The sequence below is a fragment of the Phoenix dactylifera genome, chromosome 10, assembly GCF_051530095.1.
Source record: "Phoenix dactylifera cultivar Ajwa chromosome 10, Ajwa_hap1_PhDact_Kaust_v1.1, whole genome shotgun sequence".
In the NCBI taxonomy this organism is placed as follows: Eukaryota; Viridiplantae; Streptophyta; class Magnoliopsida; order Arecales; family Arecaceae; genus Phoenix; species Phoenix dactylifera.
Window position 1 is genome coordinate 23,670,604 of NC_143199.1, and position 22,794 is coordinate 23,693,397.

Sequence of the window (22,794 nt, forward strand, 5' to 3'; positions counted from 1 at the left end):
CAGATTACCTGTTTATTAAACAGATTAAGCGAATGATCGGGTCGAGTTATTTATTTACTAAACATGGATGGTTTAGGTTTTAAACTCTAATCTATTTAATAAATAGATTAGGTTCGGGTTTGAAATTTTTCGACTCAACCCATATATAACCTGACCCAATTGCCACCCCTAAACTGCTAATGTTGTATTCCAAGTTCCCCTAACTATGAAGGACCTCTCCAAATTCCTGGCCTAAATGAAGTCCCAGGCTTGGAGTGAAGCTCCATGGCAACCACCAAAGAGTTCTCCCCAATGTTCCATTATTCGTAGCCAGCCAAATATAGTAAGCATCATAGCATAGAGCAATCGACTCCTGATACCATTTTGCTCAGCATTCTCCTTTAGATGTTATTGGGTTATTTTTAAGTTCCAAAGCCGAAAATAAACTACCAAATGCCATGATCCAAATCGTCCTCGCTTTAGGGCACTCAAGAAGCGTATGGTCAATAGTCTCCTACTATCATAGTAGGGGGAGATTCGCCAATTCCGTCACTTTCTGAAGCCATCCAGGCATCATGGATGACATTAATGGACCTACCATCACCAATCATCTACATGTATCTAAACGCTAGCATAGGTTCGCACAAATATAACACTTTCCAGATGAAGGAGCTTCTGAAGTGGGAGTTCCTTGCATTGGCCACCCTCAACTCCCTGTACTTCTGCCTCACCTCATCAAGGAGCACCAAAGGTTTTCTCACTCTAACACTAACTCAACTGCATGTCATCATCAAAGCATCCAGCCCTCGCGACAAACTCTTTGTCCTGGCTGCAAATGCCGAGTTTTCAGGATTTTTGCATGGAGTCCGGCAGGGCTGGTGCGGACAATCTTTCGTCGATCAGATCAGATCGCCGGGCAACAAGGATCACCTGCCTCTCCGATGCTCTTGATTTTCTGTACTCGGGCACCGGCGCAATACTCATGGGGGCATTAAAACCCGCAATACTTTTGTGGGTGATCTGAAGCGCCCGAAACTTGGAGATCGTTCGAGACACAACTGAAGCCGCTCATCTTGCTCGACTGGTTTGAGAATCAAGAGCATGCAGCAGAATTCCTTGCAGCAGCTACGTCCTTCAGATGGCTCCACAATAATAACTGCATGGATCACCTGGCAAACGTCCATATGCAACCCCACCTGCTTGCAAGATATCAGGAACATGGCCGACAGGCTATCAGATACTAAATACCAGAACACATCCCATGAAGGCAGCCAAGAAGAAGAAGAAAGGAAAAAACACTATCAACGGTTGAGTAGTTCAGCTCTGGGAAACCGAATGGGTCAAACTGGCGGCATGCGACATGCTGATGAAGCACCATGAGCTAATCTTTCCATCCATATAGAGGAATACAAATTCGTCCAAGAGATCAAGACAGATGGTGGTGTTAGCTAAATAAACTATATCAGAGTTCTCTACTTATTTTCAGAGCCTGACTGAGAAATAAATGCAATGCCTTCTCCATCCAAGGAAAGAATTCCATTAATGCAGCAAACCGAGGCTTCACATAATAACTTCCCGGCAATTTAGGTGAGCCATATGCTGCTCTCTTGAGCAAGAAAAGAAAGGCTTGCAATTTTTTTTCTTCTCTGTTTTTGAATTCAATTTTGACAATGTTCTAACAAAGACAATCCCAGTTCCCAGCTCGGGTTTCCGCTTCTCTTCACAAGCCGGTTGCAAGGAAAAAGGGGCAAAGGAAAACACACAATTCAGACTCAAAATCAAGAGCCGCAGCTCATCTGATATACTTGCCTGAGATAATATACAGCAGGAAAGAACGAAATTGCAGCTCACGGTACCATCCCAAGATCCTTGAAGTACTCATGCTCAAGAGCATTCCGAGCTGTGATTCTTCTGCTCGGATCCAAGCAAAGCATTTTCTGCGAAACATGAGCATTAGTTACATAGTTAGCAACCAGAAAGTCATCCATAAGCATCTAAGACCCCTACTTTGCTCTTCCTTCCCAACTGCAGGCGAATTCACAAAGGCATGCCAAATGAGCATCTCCACATCAGGAATTAGCATATTGTTGATCCAATTTTTTTTCAGTATGACCATATGGTTACACAGCACCAGGGGCATTGGAACTGATCAACTTACTCAGATCTAAACTTAAGCAGGCCACTCTGCTTGCAAGCTCACCAGTTATCAGAATTTAGAAAACAATTATAAAAATGCAACCTCCTTTGTGCATCTCAATATGTACGCCATTTCTTATTCTACAACTGACATTTTAAATGACTGTGTACCTAGAGAATAGCTAAGCTAGAATATGTGTACGTTAAACAATTATGCTTCTCATGCGCTATGCATGGCCACCTTGAGTGAGAGAATCGGAAACCAGAAGCACGGTATTGACACTCGAATGTATCAACCTAGTAATGCCCTAACATATATGATGCAGGAAAAGTAACAACAGATTGCCCAAGCAGCTTTGTTAGTGTACATACCGAGAGAAGATCCACTCCTGCTGGTTCAAGATTTGGGACCACTGTTGCTAGGTCCTGCACAGCCAACACTACATCAGAACCTTGATGTTGGAACAAACTAATAGAAATTAATCTAACAATTATCAACAATCATGCACTCACATATAAAAGTTAAAGAAACTAGAGAATCTGGCCTGGATGAGGCATGAGTATCCCTGCCCTAAAACCTATAATGCCTCCCCTATATGTAGGTCTAGGTGGCAACAGCAGCTCCAATATACAACCCCAGGCTCTCAGCAACCTTATTCTGTGTGCATGAACGCAGGAGGCAATGGAACAGACCCTTTTTCAGTTGCTTAGAAAAAGAAGAAAAAAATTGGGAAGGAAAGAAATCTCAATAGGAAGAGGAGCCCAGAAAATAGTAAGGAACTTAGAAGACTTCAAATCTTTCTACGATGGTATTCCACTCTCAGAAGGACTCCTATATAGATCCATGTATTGTAACATTGGGCCTCAACAACATGAAGAGAGATTTTCTCCAACAGACCTCAAGTCTCGCAACAAGCCCACAAATCCCTTAACAACCCACCACTGTTAAAAAACAAATAACCCATCACATAGAGATAAGAATAAGATAAAAGAAAGTTTTTTGAAATTTAGGAATTTAAGAAAATTGAATACTTAAAAAATTCAAAATAATTAATAAAACTAATTAGAAAAGGTCGAATTCCATTAGTCCCTCACAAGGTTCAAAACATTCAAAATTAATAAATCAAATTTCTGGGCAACTTATACCGTGCAATTGATGCATGTGTCTTCCAGACTTGAACTTATACTTTAGTGTTGACAATTTCAATCTCAGACACCATAGAGAACTAAGTCTTGAACTAGGTCCTCGGACCAGACTTCAACCAATCACAAACACAAGACAGACATAGGGTCAGGTTCAGGCGGTTAGCACTACTAAAGATCATGCGCTAGCACCTTGATTTTCAAGAGAATTTTCTAGGGAATAGCCCAATACCCGTAGTTGTTGCCTCCTCATATAAATGGGTCCTCCAAGGGTACTTGTCATTGGTACCTTGCAGACTCCTGCCTCCAAGGGTCCTTGTGACTAGTACATCATAGATTCCTACCTCTGGCTTATTGACTCTTCCTAATTGCTCACATAGTAAGCATTGTCACTATAGCAATAGGGTGGAGAATCTCTTCAAAACTAGTGCTCTATCAAGTCATGCAATCAGCTTGTCCCTACCCAATGAACCTTCTTTATAGGATCTCCAATCACAAAGGCTAGGTTTCTAGTTTCTACTATATGTGACTCCTTTAGAAGTTTTAACCCCATCCCCTCAATGATTCTAGGATTGCACCTTTCCTCAGCTGATTAACAACATTCTTCTTAAATCTTACAAAATCAAGAGAAGTAACTTTGTTAACACGGCTTTTCGCAGATTTAAATCTACCGAGCATATGTCAATTTATCTTCTTATTGTATGTTTCTGATTCATTAAATCAATCAAAGCTTTATAATCACAATGAACATAAATAGTTAGAACAGGTTTAATAATTAAAGGAATCTTAGACAATAACTTTCTTAACCACAAGTTCCATTGAAAGCTACAAGCTCAACCTCCATGGTGCTCCTGCATACCACTATTTCTTTGATTGATCCTAGGAGATGGCAGCTCTTCTTATGACAAACACATACCTAGTAGTGGACTTAATGTCCAAACTGTCATTGATCCAATCTGCATCACTAAAACACTCCAAAACACTATAAGATCTTATATAGAATAAGAAATAATCAGTGGTTCTCTTCAACTATTTCAATTCCCTAAAGCAGTCCAAAGCTCTCTACTGACGTTAGGTGTCTACCTACTCAATCTATCTACAGCATAGGCTATATCTAGTCTAGTCCCATTGATTATATATAAGAGAGATCCTATAATTTGAGTATACTTCGACTGATATACATGCTCCCCTAGGTTCTTAAGATGTATGCTAGAGTCATAAGGTGTAGAGACAGGTTTATAATCAAAGTAGTTGAATCCCTTCAACATCTTTTCAATAGCAGCAAACTGATTGAAACTTATCCCTTTGAAGTTCTTGTTAGCTTCATTCATAGGATAACATCTACATGGCCCAAGTCCTCATCTCAAAGGTGTTTGATAGATAGAATTTGACATCCTCTGCAACACAGGTTTGTCCCAAAAACCAAATGTCATCAGCCTACAAATATAAGAGAAACGCATACTAACCTACTACCTTGCTGCATAAACAGTTATCAAATTAATTAACTATAAAGCCTTAGGATAGGACTACTCTATCAAACTTTTCATGCCACTGTTTAGGAGCCTATTTAAGTCCATACAGGGACTTTACCAATTTGCACACTTTCTTTTCTTGCCCCTTACCAATAAAACTTTCAGGTTGTTCCATATAGATCCCCTCATCTAGATCCACATTTAATAATGCGGTTTTAACATCTATTTGGTGAATAATTAATTTTATATACTGATGTTAAAGCTAACAAGTTTCTAATAATAGTAATTCTAGCTATATAGGAGAACTCTATTCCTTTCTAGGTAAAATCTTTAGCTATTAGTCCAGTCTTATATTTTCCGACATGGCCATCCAATCTCAACTTTTTCCTAAATACCCATTACACCCTACAGGTTTATTTCCTGGAGGTAAGCCAGCTAGAATCCAAGTATGTTCTCAATAATTGGAACTCAGAGTTAACGGCTTCTTCCCAGGAAGGTGCATTTGTAGAAGTCATGGCTTCATTCATAAGCTGCAGGTTCAACTTCTATTTGAAAACATGAAGAAATCTTCACCCAAGTAAGTTCTTCTCAACCCTTGCCCTTTTACGTCTTCAAGATTCAACTTTTAAGGTTCGGTTTCCAAAAGGTCTAAAGGAGCTACTGGACTAAATAGAAGAGGGTTGGTTATTAAAATAGCTTGGAATTCTAGTTCTAAATGAAAGGACATCCTCAAAGAAAGTAGAATTTCTTGCTTCAGTAATGGAGTTGTTGGTAATCTCACTGAGCCCTAAGTTTATCACCAAGAACCTATTAGCACTACTATTCATGCCATGGCCTATGAACACTACATCTACTTTCTAGGCCCTACCTTCTTCCTTTTAGGCTCAATTATTACTACCTTAGCCAAGCACCCCAATATTTTCAGATAATCTAACCTAGAGGTCCTCTTCTTCCAAGTCAAATTGAGTCTTCTCACTGTCTTTGAAAAGAACCCCGTTAAGGATGCAACAGGGAGATAGGAGTGCCTCCCCTCACAAGCTTTGAAGTAAACTAGAACTGATCAACATAGCATTCACCATGTCCATCAAAGTTTGGTTTTTCCTTTCAGCTACTCCATTAAATTTAGGTGCATAGGGAACAGTAACCTCATGAGCAATCCCATGATCCTCGTAGAGTAGGGTCATCTCATTCGAAGTGTACTCACCAGCTCAATCAAATCTAAGACCTCAACTTTTCTATCTATTTGATTCCCTACTTCTACTTCATAAGTTTTCAACTTATCCAGCCCTTCATTCTTAGACCTTATAAAATAAGGGTAACAATATTTAGAAAAATCATCTATAAAGGTCACAAAATATCTAGTACCAGCTCTTGTATGGATTCAGTTGGAATCACAAACATCGCTATGAGTCAACTCTAGAGGTTCGTAAGCCTCTCAATTGATTTAGAGGGGTTTTCTCGAGTGTTTGGTTTGGATACATATTTCACATTCATGTTTAAGATCAATGTTTGACTTAGGAATCAAAATTAAGGTTCATTATCCTCTTTATAGTTCTGACAAAATCGACCATACCGAACACAAGAAGACAAAATACTGATAACAATTAGAGAAATTTTATTACTTCCAAGAACATATTGTACACTTATTTTAAAGATGCTTTCACATACATAGCCTTTCCCCATGAACAAACTAACCTTAGTAATAATAACACTATTACACTCCATTGCAACTTTATAACCCTGCTGAAGCAAAGCCAGGAATCAGGTTTCTCCTAATTTCAGGAACATGTCGCACATCAAGGGTTAAGATCATATCGGACCTCATCTTCAAATAGGTGCATCCCATCCCAATCATTTAAGCAGGAGTCATTCTCAAGACACAATTCCTCCACTTAGGGCATGTTAGCTCCAGAATCCAACCATCAGTCACTACAAAACCAGGTTAAGCTAATTAGAGGAGGAATAAAATCAAACCTAAAGAAGGGTCAAACGAGTTCTCTCCAGCCATTAACATATTCAATTGATCCATTGAAGCACCTTGACCATTCTAGTTGGACCTGAACTCTCTAGTCTTCTAATAGAAACAGTCCCAAGCTCCCTATAATTATGCTGGTTGTTCTTCTTAGGGTTTTGGTTTTGATTGAAGTTCTTCCCCCTAGGCCCAAAAAGGTTTCAAGGCCTCAAACCATTCTGATCTCTAAGTCTTCCTTGGTTCTCAATCAAGTTAACCTTAGCCCTCAAATCATTATTTGGTTTGGACCTAAGCCTGTGTTGCTCTTAAATCCTAATTGAATTAAAGGCTTTGGTAAGGGTTACTCCCTATTTAAGCCTAAGTTCGTTGGCATAATCAGACCATGAAGATAGAAGTCTATATATCACATGTCATACCTTATATTACTCAACAAACACCAATCTACCAGTTTCAGCTCCCTTAAGGAGTTCTTGATACTCATGAATCTGTTCACTAACAGGTTTACCCACTGTCATTACATAACTTTGAATCGGGGAATTCTAAACATATCGAGGCCTGAACTATCTAGGTCATATTCACCTTCCAAAGCATTCCAGAGTTATTTGGTACTTTTTGTCGAGTAATAAAGATCATACAGACAATCTGATAGTGCACTAAGAATGCGGTTCTTGCAAAGAAAGCCAATCCCTTAAGGTGCCCTTGCTATAGACTGAGGACACCTAGAATAGGATCTAAGGTTGGAGGTAGAGGGTGATCGGTCAGAACTAGTATGTGGGTTTGACCCTCTATCAGACTTATCACTAGATGTAGGGTCCAAGACAGGTAGACAGCTAAGACCAGGCATATGGTGGTGAGCCAGTACTTCACCTAGTTCTGCCACCTCCTAGAACATAACCCATCAAACTTCTCAGGTTTGCAACTATTAAAGTCTTCTAAAGAGGCTATAAGTCCAATAGGAGGAGAATGCAAATTAGAAGAAATATAAATTAAAAGTTCAGAAAAAAATTCTCATCTAGTTCTCAAGTAGATGAGAATAGGTTTTACCAAAAATATGCTTTCTAACTATACCACTAGTGTGTCAAAGTTTCAGTTTTCTAGTTAGCATAAGGACCTTAGATCAGATTATGAAAGGTAGCGTGTTTTCAGTTTTGCAGGGTATGAGCAGCAAGTTAAAGGAAGACCCATTTAATCTCTAGAGTAAATTACAAAAACCTTCTTAAGGTTTTCGTTTATTATACTTACACCCAATAGTTTGTAAAACTTATACTTACACCTAGTTAAATTAACGGCATTAATGAATCCATTTCCCTCGTGAAAAATTAAAATTGCCCCCGTCTGATGAGTAAATTACAAAAACCCCTGAGTTTAAAGATAAATTATACTTACATCCAGTGGTTTGAAAAACCTACGCTTATTCCTCTGAGATTTATTTTTATTCAATACTTTAACCCATAATTTAACAGAACGTTAGCCAAACCGTAAACTTAAATAGGACCTAAATTCCACGTCAGAAAAATTCTAAAAAATAACCAAACTGGCCTTAAGTGATATAACATCCACCCAAGGAGGAAAACAACCATGAAGCACCATATGTCTAGAGCTTGATCTTGATGAATCATCAGAAAAGAGCTATGTGCCGAAGGAAAAGCAATCTAAATCTCTTGGACAAGTAGATGCCTCTAAAATTTTCTATTGCAAGGAACTAGTATCAAAAGTTTTGTCGCTTGAGCCAAGCCTATCTATGGTCCAAGCCAAGCCATGGAATCACAATTGATGCACCCTCCAAAAAGAAGAGTTCTCATGCACGTACCAATTTTGATATAGTCTCAAGACTCCATCTTATACTTAGTTTATGTTTTTTGTTGTTTCTGTATTTTCCATCCAAAGCCATGTTTAGGCTTGAATTTTCAATCGAGTCATGTACTAGTACTGCAAAGCAAAAAGGGTCCACCTAGGTGTGATAGGAAGCCTAACCCAACTCCAAACCACCACACTTAATTGCTTGAGCCTTAACCTTTCTTCAATGCCCACGATCATCACTCATCTCTAGGAACGGAGGAGGATATATGATAGTCTTGAAAATAGAATTGTTGAATGTATGAAAAAAGGGGGAAGAAAGTTAGAAACGAAAAAAAAGATACAATATAAATCTGTAGAAATACGCAGAAATCTACAGAAAACAACACAAAAAAAAATACTATTCACGTGAACAGTAACCCGACCCGTTACTGTTCACAGAACAGTAACCCGATCCGTTACTGTTCACGAAACAGTAACCCGACCCGTTACTGTTCACGAAACAGTAACCCGACCCGGTTACTATTCACCGAACAGTAACTCAGCTTATAAAAAGAGAGGACAACAGCCAAAAAAAAAAGAGAGAGAAAAAAACCCTAGAAAGGTGAGTGCCACCATGGGCGAAGCCCTGAGAGATCCTTTCCTTCCACTTTTATCCTGCTTCTTGACCTATTTCTTCCTGGAGTCACCTTCTTAACCCCGTTATCCTTCATCTCGATACCTTGGTGGAGCGCGGCCTGAAGATTCTCATTGGATTGGATGGACCAAACTTGCAGAGGTAATTATCTGACTAGTTCTATCACCATCTTTTGCCCAGCCCTTGTTTCTTCATCCATCAATCATTATCTCCACCCATCATCATTACCATCGTAGTCATCTATCACATCCTTGAAACCCGAGTTTATTGGCAGTATTTTTTTATTGTTCTATTGTGGTTATTTTTAGTTTGCTGCCCTAGTTATATTTCATTGATTAGGCTTCATTAATAAGATATCCATCATGTTATGTTTTGCGTTCACATACCTCTATAATGTTTTTTTGGAATGATGAGTATTTGCTGAAGTGTCTAATCAATCGCACCATAATTGATTATTATGAAATCAATCTACATATGTAGTAATCGATTATAGATTGCACCAAAGTGGTATCAGAGCAAATAGGTCTTGCATATCTAGGAATTTTTATTATTGTGTTTGCATCATAACATTCATTTTTTCTGCACTTTAAATTCTGAGTATTAAATTTCTGCACTTCAAAACAGACAAATATATTTTTTGGATTAAAAAAATAGTAAATTATATTTTCTGCATTTAAAACTACAAAAATTTTAATTTTTGAAAAATACAAAAAATAGTTTTTACATTAAAAAAAATTCTACATTCATTTTTCCCATTTTAAAAATAAAAAAATCTGCATTAAAATATTAATTTCTGTATTAAAATATTCATTTTCGGCATTAAAAAAAATCGAAAAAAATCTGAAAAAAAAAAATCTGTTTCACCTCCATAACATTAGAAGCACCTTCGAAACAGTTTTGGATCAAATTTTAGCCTACAATCATGTCTGATAATTGGCAAGATACATTTAGAACCCAACAACAAACCTTAAAGCAAATCCAACGATAGGTGAAACACCTCTCCAACTTCATGACTAGACTAGAATTGAACATACCTAAGATAGTGAGATAGAGGAGAGAGGAAAACCATCGGGATGAGCCAAGATGTAGAGTCAGACCTCAAGGTAGACAAAGGATCAATCAGAGGGTAGTCGAGAGTAGTGAGTCAGATGAGATTGAAAATGACTTAGACGACCAACCACTGCGTAGGAACAGAGAGAGATCACCACATAGAGAACTCCCACGTGCAAGACGTTGGGATGATGGCATTCACATTGATGTTGGAAATTTTGAGAGGCGTTTCCAGCCAGATGCTTTTCTTGATTGGGTCGACAAAATCGGCCAATATTTTGATTGAAAGAAAATCCCTGAGGATAAAAAAGTCAAATTTGTGACCCTCAAATTAAAAAGGCATGCACTGGTTTGGTGGAAGCAACTCCAGGAACGAAGAGTTCAGCAAGTAAGGATAAGATCCGTACCTGAAGTAAGATGAAGAAGAAGTTGAGAAAGCAATTTGTCCCATTGGATTATCGCCAAAACCTCCGACAAGGGATTAGGACCATGGATGAGTACACCGAGGAGTTCTATGAGCTCCAAGCAAGAAACGGCCTTAGTGAGGACCCCATTTATGTTGCTAGTAGATATATCAATGGCTTGAGACGAAACATCCTGGACCAAGTGAAGATGTTCGATGTCTTGAGTATTGATGATGCCCATCGCCGTGCACTGAGAGTGGAAGCACGACAAAGGCGAACTAGTGGTGATTCACTGTGTCATGGTCGCGCCTAGGCAACCCGTCCAGGACAATTGGTTGAGGCGAAGTATTTTCTTGACTATAGGTACTGCAGGAGGATATAGATGTTCTATTTTGATTGATAGTGGCAGTATTGAAAACTTCGTGTCTAAATACATGGTTGATAAACTAAAGATACCTACACAAAAGATTCATAAACCATATAAAGTATCTTGGGCTTGAATGGATTAAATTTTTCCATTTTAGGCTTTCAAATATTGAAATTTCAACAATAAAATTTCAATAGATCATAAAGCAGCAGTAACAGATAATACAAGAGCACAGAAAACCAAGTTTTCCAAATTTGAAAATAGCTGAAACATATAGTACAGATATTTAAACCAGAATTCCAGCAGTTAAACAGAAAAATGTGGCCACTAATTTCATAGCAAGTTTTAATCTAGGGAATAACTTTCAAGAAAAAGAAATATACAGCATGCTACAGAATCATAGAAATTATGTATCAGAAGGTTTAGACTGTTGGAACCAAGGTCGACGGAACTGTCCCGAACCGGAAGATTTTGGCTGATCCAAGCCGTACCGATGGCTCTGGTACGGTTCCGACAACAAAAATAAGACCCGTTGCCAAAGCAAAAAAAAGAGAGCGAGCAGGGGAGGAAGGAAGAGGGAGAGGTCGGGAGAGCCAGCAAATCGCTTGCTGACTTCACTTAAAAATTTTGAATTTTTTTAATTTCGCGATTTTTAAGTGAAGTCAGCAAGTGATTTGTCTTCGCTTAAAAAACTTTTTTAAGCCGCAGCCGGATCCCTATTTCATTCAAAACAGGGGAACTGGCAGCGGCTTTGCCTGTCACGGCCTCCGCCACCCCCCGCGGCCTCCGCCAGCCCTCTATCGGCGTCCACTTCCCTCCCTCTCTTCTCCTTCTCTCTTTCTTTTCCTCTCTCCCATGGTACCATGCCCTCGCTCATCGGTACACGCTCGGTACGAGCCGTACCGGCTCATACCGCTAGAGAACCAGTACAATGCCCAGTACTAGTTCCTCCGACCTTAGTTAGAACTAACAAAAATTAATCCAGTAATTATCAACAAACATGCATTCATATATAAATATTAACGAAAATAGAGAATCTGGCTTGGATGAGGCACAAGTATCACTGCACAAAAACCTCTGATGCCTCCGCTACATACAGGTCCACGGGGCAACAGTGGCTCCAAGGTACAACCCCTCGATAACCCTAACCTATGAGTACAATCATGATAGGCAATATAACCATCTCTATCTCTCTCTCTCTCTCTCACACACACACACAGTTGCCCAGAAAAAGAAGAAACAAATTGGGAAGGAGAGAAATATCAATGGGAAGAGTGCATAAAATGATAAGGAATGCGGGTACTTCAAGTCTTTCTGTGATGGTATTCCACTCAGAAGGACTCATATATAGACCTATGTATTATAATGCTGGACCTCAATGATGTGGAGAGAGATTTTCTCTGACAGACCTCAGGTCTCGCAACAAGCCTGCAAACCCCTCAACAACCAGCCACTAAAGTTGAAAAACAATAAGCCACCAAATAGAGATAAGAATAAGATAAGAGGAAAGTTTTGAAGCTTAAGGAATTTGAGAAAACTAAAATACTTAAGAAATTTGGAATAATTAAAATTAATTAAAAAGGTCAAATTCTAATGCTCGAATAATCCTAAATGGTTATAATATTTTTCGAGCAATGATTGTCATCTCAGCCTGAACCGCTCGGTTCGGCGCATGCCAACCCTACTGTGTTTGGAACTAGGACGAGATAGGATTTTGGCTTTCTACAGGCCCCATATCGACCTAAACTGACCTATATTGGTCCAAACCGAGCAGTATTGTCCCATACCGAGGTGCATATAATATCATACCAACCTGTACTACCCAATTTCAGGCACTATCATGATACAAATTGAGAAAAAAGAATCAGGAGTTGCCGCAATACAGGGCAAAATTCGCCGTCTCAGTACCAAACCCCGTACCAGTGCCACGCTAGCACAGTATCGGTACGGTATGATACGAAATTTTTTGGCGTATCGAGTGTTGGTATGCTACATGTATTGGGCACTAGTACCGAACTGGTACAGTACGATATGCCTTGTACCGCTCAATTCGCGCCGATACAATTACCATGGTACGGGGTACGTATCGCACCATACCGAATTGGTAATGTACTGATATAGTATCTAGTACCAAGATTATAGATCCTGGTTCCAAGAGAAAAAAAAATGGTTATCATGGTAATCTAATGTGCGCCAACTATTAACCTTTAATAGATTTAATTGCTTCAATAAATAAACGTGGAATTTCAATAGGCCATGTCTCATAGTATAAAACAAAAATAAAAGCACTTATAACTTTTTATAGGATTTAATAATCAAAATGGATCTCACAGATAAGAATAAAAAATGTCGACACACCCAAGTAATTCATTGCTTAATTGATTCAATACCTTGGGAGGCCACTTGGGGAAAGCAGACTTGTAGTCGGGCAAGGAAGAAACACCAAGCCAAGTTTCTTCATTTGGAGTACCCAAAACTCTTCAAAGTTATACATGCACAAGAATTTGCATATAAGCGTTAGGTACAAAAGCAACACAGAGTGAAACCATAATATTAAATTCATGATCAGAGTATCTATTAAACCTGAAAATCTTAAACAATTCATCAATCTCAGAATCTCCAGGAAACAATGGCCGTTGGTTCACCATTTCAGCAAAAATACAACCCACCGACCAAACATCAACGGGGGTGGAGTAATTGCGAGACCCAAGAAGAATTTCTGGTGCCCTATACCATAGTGTCACCACCTATCGAAAAAAAGATAAGTAAAGAACAGGGGAAAAAAGAAAAATCTGCAACATTATTACTAGAAGGGACAAAAGTTGAAAGAAAGTTTCATTTTCTTGATTGAAAGAGACATTTTTTCATTAAAATACAAATGCATACACTCTTATATGCCCAGTGGTTAAAAACAGCCAAACAAATGCACAGCACCAATAGATCTTGAATTAATGCAATATGCTTAGGGCCTGTTTGGCATCACTTCTATTTTTTACTTTATTTTTAAAAACAAAATCATAGAAACCAAGATAAACAAACATGTTTATACTTTATACCATTATTTTTTATTTTCCATTTTTCAAAATTTATTTTCATTATTTCTAGAAAAAATGAAAGTAAGAATCTTTAAATCATGTCTTTTACCACCACCTCCGAGACCACCTCCATCATTGCCACAATCATTGTCATTGTCACCACTATCGTCTCCACCACCACCATTGCCACCGTCCCCCCACCTCTTCCGCCATACTATCTTCGCCACCATAGGATCTATCACATGGCCACCACCATCATCATTGCTACCACCACATCATCTGTGCCCCTATCACTGCGACTAGCACCACATAGCTAACACCCTCCTGCCATCGTCCCTGACACCAACTCCACTATGGCCTCCACTTCTCCACCACCACAATCACTGCCTCAGCCACCATTATTATGGTTATGCTTTTAAAAATAACTGATTATACCAAAAAGAATGATTATTACCTAGTTTTGGTCCGGGGGGGGGGGGGGGGGGGGGGGGGAATGGGGGCAAACCTAACCTTTAGCATTTTTTGCGCAAAGTAGCTGCTCCAGGACTTTAAATTGTGCCATTGCATTTTTCATCCTAGGCCTTTTACCATTATACCAAGCAATGGCCCCTTATATTTATATTTTCAAAAATTTAGAAATAAAATAGAAACATTTTTTTCTATTTTTGAAAATAAGAAAAGTGAAAGTATGCCAAACAACACCTTATATTCTATCTTTTTTCCCAAAGTTAAATGAATTCCACAACGCTATTTTTGACAGAAATAGTCTGAGAAATTCTCGTCTGAGCCACAAGTAAAGCAATTTTTTACCTACCCCATAAAAAATTGAACTTTCTGAAGAATGGAAGAAAAATTGCTGAAGCACAAAGGTACCTCATGAGTAAATGTCCGGACAGGGATACCAAATGCCCTGGCTAGTCCAAAGTCTGCAAGCTTCAGGGCATTAGTGCGTCGATCTATAAGCAAGTTCTGAGGTTTCAAATCTCGGTGAAGAACCCTATGAGAATGGCAGTATGCTATACCACAGAGGATCTGGTAGAGAAACATCTGCAGGAAAAAGAAAAGAAACAATATATCAGCTCTGAAGTTCAAACTGATAGTAGCCTAAAATGAGACTATAGCCACCATCTGGCATTTTTACTTGTTTACATTGGCTATTCAGCTACACAACTAAATTAGTTAGTACATCAAATGGTTAGAAATGCAGGTCAGCCACACTTCTCTAATTAATAAAATATAAGATCAAAGTCGTCAAATATAAAGTAAAACCATATTTATCATCAGCAATAAACTACTTGTAATAAAATGAGATCAATTATGGAGCACAGCTGTCTCCCTCAAATGATCGACCAGAATTCTAGTATTAGCTGTCAATCTAACATCAAGCCTCTTAGGACTGCTGTTGGATTCTTTCCCAAGGCAGTTAGGCAAGAAAGAACCAGCCATGAGACCTAGAGTACTAGTTGGTGGGTGGACAGAGCTATTTATTGCTCATGGTTTAATTCATGCAAGAAAAAAGCAAACCTCCATATTTCTGATCTCAGAAAGCATCTAAATGGAAAGGAAGATAGCAGGTCTGATAATAGGAAACAAATCTTCAAGGCACAGATTATAAGCCAAAGAGCAAACCAAAAGACAATCCATATACAAAGAAATATGATTAACCCACAGTAGATCATATACAAAAAAGGAAAGGGCTCCAATGTAAACATTCCGGGAAGCTTAATGAGTCCACCTGATGATAAGAAATCTTCTATAATAAGATCAGCAAGTACTCTAGTAATTCAAAGAAGCTTTCTGAAATAATTATGTTTCAAGTACTAACTCATACAAGTTCAACCATATAGGATGAAAGGCAACAGTGAATAGCAATTCTATAAAGAGTACATAGTCACTGTATAGGGTTTCTTACAAGTATATGATTAAGCATTACCAAGGTAATATGTCAGGAATATAATGTGAATGTAAAATTTATAATGAATACATATAAAACGGGATAAGAACCTCACTTTTATTAAGCGCGGATCTTTAGCAAGTTCTGGACAAGAATCCATGTGCTTTTTCAAGTCCAGGTCAAGATACTCAAAGACTAAGTATATTCGTTTCTCACTGTGCACCACATCTTGCAACCTGCTACTCAAACACCATTTGAATGCTTTAGAGTTTTAATTTGTGCTCAATATAAAGCCATAATAGACAAGCTAAAAATCGCAAAATGAGGATTAAATACGAAAAAAAGTGCTAGTAAGTGTTTCTGCAGAGAAAAGCCACAAATCACGAGATAAATATTGCAAAATAAGAAGAAAATGCAAAACAGAAATGTGTGTTCTACCGAATGAACTCATGCCTAGTGTTTCTGCAAGATACCAGCAAATGGATGGACATTCTGATGATAGTTTTTGACACGTCTCAAACCATTACAATAGTAACAAATATACGTAGAAGATTCACCAGCTTAACAGAAAAGAGTGCATAGTTAACATATCAAAAACATTTCACCAAATTTCTCAGACAACATCTACCAAATATTATGGTAGCATTACAGATGATTTCACTCGCATTCATGGCAGTTGTAGCATCAGCCCCCATTATCAAAAAAAAAGGGGGGGAAAGACAAAGGTAACATGTCAAAACATGTACGTACTAACAGATTCCTTAAAACCTGCAAACAGAATTAAAGAGTTCACATTCCAAACAATATTGGTAACATTTCTTTCGATTACCATAGAATACAAAACTAATAAAAGTTCAAAATTGTTGATATAATAGTAAGTTTCCCCTGTAAAACTCATAATTCAACCTAGACATTAAAGTCATACATGAAATTTACCACGAAACTAGGAATTATTTTGTCTCAAATAATGGGGTTACTAAAACTGGAAGTATTAAAATAAGAATTTGCCTATCACATGTATTGGCTTCATCATATTTCTGCAGAACTCTAGCTTGTAGACTTGAACAGTCAAGCCAGAATGTGTACCTAAATATTTCAAAGCTGAATCAAATCAAAAAATCAAAACAAAAGTTTTATGATATGAAGATTGAAGGGTCATTAAAGCTCTTCCGAACTCCTAGCATCTTGTCAATTAATATGATTTTCATACACAACTTGAAATAGTAATCCATGAAAGCAAACTAGTTCCATACTTAAGAAAGTGACAATAAACAATTTATAGTCATCCAGCTTTTTAGCTCATGATGTTATAGTATTTTAATGTGCTTTGGTCATTTAGCACTAAGAACAAACATGTGTTAGCATGAAGGGGTCATCAGTTTTAAATTGTAGAGACTAGATAGTATGTTTAACATGTCATGCACTGTGGGAAAAAGATACAATAAATGCCACTCTCCATGTTCTGCTTATCTGATCCAACTTCCGATTAACAGGCAAGAAATTAGCCATAATGCAGTTATTCATTAGACACAAAATATGATCATAGAGAAACCTGACACAAATCTTATTAGCGGGCAAGCTAAGATGGAAAAGTAATAGAATAACCCAAATAGCCGACTAGCCTAGCCTTGAAGATTTAACCCATATAAAGAATTAAAAATATTAAAAAGAACAAGCTCAAGGCTATGTGAGGTATTGGAGACCAAAAAGACTATTATATATGATAGTAGCCCAGATAATAAACTTTGACAAAATATTAGGCCCTCGAAAACTCTTAATCAGCTATATCTAATCTCCCAACTTCCTAATATCTTGCATCAAAGTTATTAGTGATCTCCCAATAATTGTTTCTCTCCCGACCAACGAAGGCTGAAGCTTGTCTGCATAACCAATCCTTCCAGGATATAAGCTCTATGGGAGGAACAGAACAGTCCAACCTGTCAAGAAATCAATACCACAAAACAAAACACATGTATAATTGAATTTCCACATGTTGCTCCATTATATCTCTGCATACAGTCTGAGTCAGACCATTACAGATCAAACGTTGCTCAGGGACCACTGAACAAAGTCCTGCCATCCAATAAAAACAAAAAGAAATAAACCTACCTATTCCACTAACAGACTTATTTATCTTGATTGCTCCAACAACTAGTGCCCCAAGAAGAATGGAAAAAGGCCAAACTACAACTTTTTCATCAATTAAAATAATCCTTAAGATAAAACACCAAAGTCCCTCACTCTTCATGCACTACCAATAATAACTCAAGCATCTAGACCAAATATCTTAGGAAACAAGGATAGCACATTACACTCCCCAATCTTAAGAGTCCTTAAAATATTAACACCAGTTTCTCACCTACGCCATAACTCATTAACCCCAATGTCTCTGTCCCATTAATATCTTTCAGATGGATAGAAACATTAAGGATATTGCTCAACTCCTGTACATGTTTACTTTGTTCATCCTCACAACATGCATGAGAAAGGGTGCTTTTATGATAGTGAGGGTTCTATTGACAAGCTCCCCTTCCTCCCAGATGTTACAATTTTTCTGTCAATTAACAAGATAATAACTATATTAGATTTTGTTTCCACTTATTCTGTATGTATTTCAGGCATCTCTTCCCAATTTACCGTAGGATCATGTCCTAAATGCACAACAGTTGTCATCTTCTAAATGGCCTAGGTCATGTTCAATATCAAACTGAAGGGTTATCCCCAAGGATATGTTATTCATTGTGATAGATGATTGTGCCTGTGACATTGATTGTGGGTGTACTTATGGTCGTGCTTGTCCTCAAAACAGTGCCATGTAGGCCCAAATACTCTTAGGACAAGAATAATCTCTAAAACTTTCCAATTAACCTCTTGTATATATGAAAACATGTGATAACAAGCCCAGATGGTCACTATTTGCATCTAAATGATGACTAAGATTCTATAATAACTCGTATCTCTAGATATTGGTCATCCATCCCTCGAAAAGCAATTCACTAAACCTAAGCTCTCTTACCCATAATGTAATGTCTGAAGAAATAATTCCTGCAAAATATAGATACAAAAGTGTTGCAAGCAACAGCAGGCAGATTCAACACTATTATCAGATTTTATGCAGTTTTTGGAGTAAGATAGCACCCAAAAAACTGTTTTAAGCTAACGAAACCAGCATAAATCCAAGCACGATCATCAAGAGAATATTTAGGAGTTATATGATGACATGGTCTCATCCAACTTGAGACTAATATGATCCCCCTTTAGACCAGTCCAAATTGTCTCGAAACATTAAGATATTATCTCCCAAGACCTATGAGTAAAGATCAACTTCTAACAAGCATGTGAAAGATCCGTCACCATCTAGGGACCAACAAATGATAGATCTGATAATACAAAAATGGATAGAGATCATTTTAACTTATATCTGACATTTCTCCTTCAAGTATAATCAACATTGTCAAATGCTCTGCGCATGCTTAGGCAAGGCAAGGAAAACCCAGAGCACACACTTCTGCAATCCCCAAGCGAGGCAGGTTTATTAAGGCAACGCCTGGGACAAGGCAAGAGGCATTTAGGTGAGCACCTCTCCAATATCCAACATTGCACTTGTTTTGGTAAGTCGCATTTTCCTACCATAATTGAACCTTTATGCTACTTTAGATGTCCACCGGTGCACGTTTGATATCTTCTTTTTAGAAACATGTTGTGGATTTTGGTATTTTGATGTGATGTTTTGGAAGATGTTGAACATGGAATCTAATGTTCAAGATTCAATTGTGATTCAGGATGTTAAAACTTGAATAATTAATTTTATGATGTTTGTATTGTTTTTTAAGCATTGAACATCCCATGAATGAGTCTCTCTTCTACTTTATACGGAAAAAAAAGGTCGAGACTCATTTGAATAAATAATAAATGCTATATGCCAAAGCAAGGACTTGAACCTTTGACATTATGGTTAACAGCTGGATGCTCTATCCAGCTAAGATGTGGGGAGTCATGAGAAGAAACATGCGAGGCAACACAAGAAGGGGAAGAGCAACAAGACAAACGTGCCTCACGCACAGGCATAAAGAGAGTTGGCATTATACATTAGAATAGATATAAAGAGTATTCATCTTAATGAATTTATGGAACTTCTCATAGCTAGCACTTTGCCTTTTTTGGCTGAGTGCCTTTTTGGCACCTAATGCCTCAAGTGATATGAGGGTCCTATCACCTTAAGGTTGCCTTGCTCTTAACAACCTCGAGTACAACTATACAACTAAAAATAGGATGTGACAAATAATGACCAATAGCCTCCCATGACCACCCTATAATGTATTCACAAACGATGCCCAACTTGACGTGAGAAGGTACAAAAAATATAGGACAGCCTTCTTAATGCCCTAAACATGAAAAATCTGTCGGGTTTTGTCATCTGTTCTTTACAATACGAATGACTCAGCAAGGTATTCAGATCAAAAGGAACATCAATCGCTTCAAGATTATAAGGAGGAAACATCCTTCCTACATCATAAAACATGTTGGTTTTAGCAACCACCAATAGCAAAGTATAAGAGGGAATGTATGTTTGCCTGTTAAACAGACTAAACAAACAAAATCAGTAAGTACTCAGGCAAGGTTCGCTGTACCGATCGGTACCGGTCGGTATCGAGCGTACCGTACCCGTACCGATGGGTACCGGTATCGGTACACCAATGTCGGTACGTCTGGCGTACCGCATACCGTACCGTACCAAGACTCGGTACACCTATACTAGTGCGGCACCGGTACGGGGTTCGGTACCGGTACGGCGAACCTTGTGTAACTCAGACATATAATCAATTTTTTGATAAACATAAGACGAATTTCTAAACCTCACTGTCATATAGGGCAACGATATCCAGCATGAATACTAAGAGTTAATGCTGATTCAGAAGCTATAACTCCTTGGTTGCATAGTTAGACTCTTTTTCAAAGTCAACATGTTCACACTAGTTTGATATATACTCTTTCATAATATAAACAATGAAATAAAAAAAACAGAAGCAGAAACAAAAGGATGTTGTTCTCATAGGACTTATCTTGTCCACAACTTAAGCATAGATCAACTAGGCAAACCAGTAGCCCTCACAACATTCCCACTTTTCTCTGCTACAATATTACATACTGACTAAATGGCAAACTTGTTTTTTGAGTACTTGAACAAGTCATGGTTCAAATGAACATAGACCATGGGTATAGCACCTCGTAGCATATATCATTTCCTTTTCCTACCGATTCATGAACCAAAGGAAAACACTTCAGGCCTCATGTTAGTGCACAGGAAAATTTCCATTGGCCCACATACTGCTGGATGTGCAACTCAGTATCCAACCACCCCCCTACAAATCAGACCAATTCGCAAAGATCTACATCAACCACTTTCTTGCCACATGGTATAGAAGACTTTTTTGAGTACATGGAACGAGCACCCCATAGCATTACTCGTTAATAAAAGCATCGGACTTCCAAGCAAACAACTGAAAAAGGAACAATGAAATAAAGAATAGCAAGTGTATACAAAGTTAATCAAAAGGGAGAATGTAGATGGTTGCAAGGAATGACCTGACAATGTTACTATGTTGCATTTCCTTCAAAAGTGATATCTCTCTAATGGCAGTGCTCGGGACACCCTCATCTTCTTGCTCCAGCCGGATTTTCTTCAATGCAATCATCTCATTGGTAAGACGATCCCGAGCCTTATACACCACGCCGTAAGTCCCTTCTCCAATCTTTTCCACCTTCTCATACTAAGGCCAAAACCCCTCACATTACCACAATAACCCTTAGAATATTAACAAATAGCTAGTTATAGATAAGCAAAAGAAAAGCAAGCGCTCCTCACCTGATCCATATCAATCCACCACTAAAAACACTGCCTTGCGGCAACAAAGGAAGTCTGCAACACAGCATTCAGAATACGATCAATCAGCTCCTTTATCAAATCAAAACAACGTTAACACACTGCTTATCATATAAAATAGGCAGTAACGCCAAAGGAGAAAACAACTGCCACAAGCCATTCGATGCTCTTTGACGCATTAAATCAAAAGCCCAACATTCTAAATCCGACCCAGCAGAAAAAAAAAAAAAAAGAGATCAAATGCGATCCACTCAAATCCCTAACCAATCCCATCTTCTAAAAAGGGAGCTATCCAGCCCTCCAAGGCGAGCCGCCTCCAATCACCACTCGTTTATATAAGAAAAAGAAAACCAGAAAAACACAGAAAAACAAGAATCGAGCTCCATATGATAATCGGATAGCCAAGCAGCAAAAGAACCGCTTAAATCGAACAAAATCGTGCGGTGAAAAAAAAAATCAAGAAAACGAGGAAACAACGCAGAGATACCGATCGAAAGATAGACTAAAGGATTAAATAAAGAAAGAAAGAATGAGGAAGAAAAACCCTGACCACGAGAGCTAGGGTTTTCGTGAGCTCCGCCGTGGAATGCAGAGAAATGGCGGCGCCGAAGCGCGACGGAAGGGCGGGAGACGGAGAGAGTGACGGCGTGGATTTCCGTTCCGCCCCCTTTCCCTCGCTCGCTCTCTCGCTCGCTCGCCCACCTCTAGGCTCCTCGTTGTCAAAAATGGAACTTTCTTGCTTACGATAATTAACTATAAAGTATTAACAAACAAATCGAGACCAATAGCTAGACCCATTCGTTTACTACCCGAGTTATAGGTTGGGTGCTTTCCAGGGTCAACCAATAGGTGCCGATAGGATGAACAATTAGTAGCTTCTGGGCAGCGTCTAATCGAAATATGTCTAATCCTCTCAGATTTTCAGCTAATTTACGGGTCCAAAACTGTAAAACTTTTGCCAATGTGGCAGGAGATTATTGGCTGAATTTAGGAAAATTCACCAATCATTTTGGAAAGTTGGGTC

At 38.4% G+C, this 22,794-nt stretch overlaps 1 protein-coding gene across 3 annotated transcripts; it reads right to left on the bottom strand.

Annotated features, from left to right (window-relative positions):
• Positions 1-356: 356 nt before the first annotated feature.
• Positions 357-22,517, bottom strand: LOC103721375 (cell division control protein 2 homolog). Of its 3 annotated transcripts, XM_088705583.2 has the most exons (10): positions 22,321-22,517; positions 21,753-21,806; positions 21,473-21,657; positions 16,002-16,122; positions 14,866-15,039; positions 13,541-13,704; positions 13,348-13,435; positions 2,488-2,541; positions 1,789-1,916; positions 357-1,175 (listed from the first exon to the last, which is right to left on the bottom strand). In XM_088705583.2, the coding sequence occupies exons 2-9, from the start codon at positions 21,759-21,761 to the stop codon at positions 1,827-1,829; spliced, it is 885 nt and encodes a 294-aa protein (XP_088561709.1). In that variant the 5' UTR covers positions 21,762-21,806; positions 22,321-22,517; the 3' UTR covers positions 357-1,175; positions 1,789-1,826. The 3 variants fall into 3 exon arrangements, 2 of the variants coding, with proteins under 2 accessions (XP_088561709.1, XP_008809771.1); XM_008811549.5 differs by lacking the exon at positions 357-1,175 and having other exon boundaries at positions 1,587-1,916; XR_016396650.1 differs by lacking the exons at positions 357-1,175; positions 1,789-1,916; positions 2,488-2,541 and adding exons at positions 6,326-10,482; positions 10,594-11,046 and having other exon boundaries at positions 22,321-22,499.
• Between the last annotated feature and the right edge of the window lie 277 nt (positions 22,518-22,794).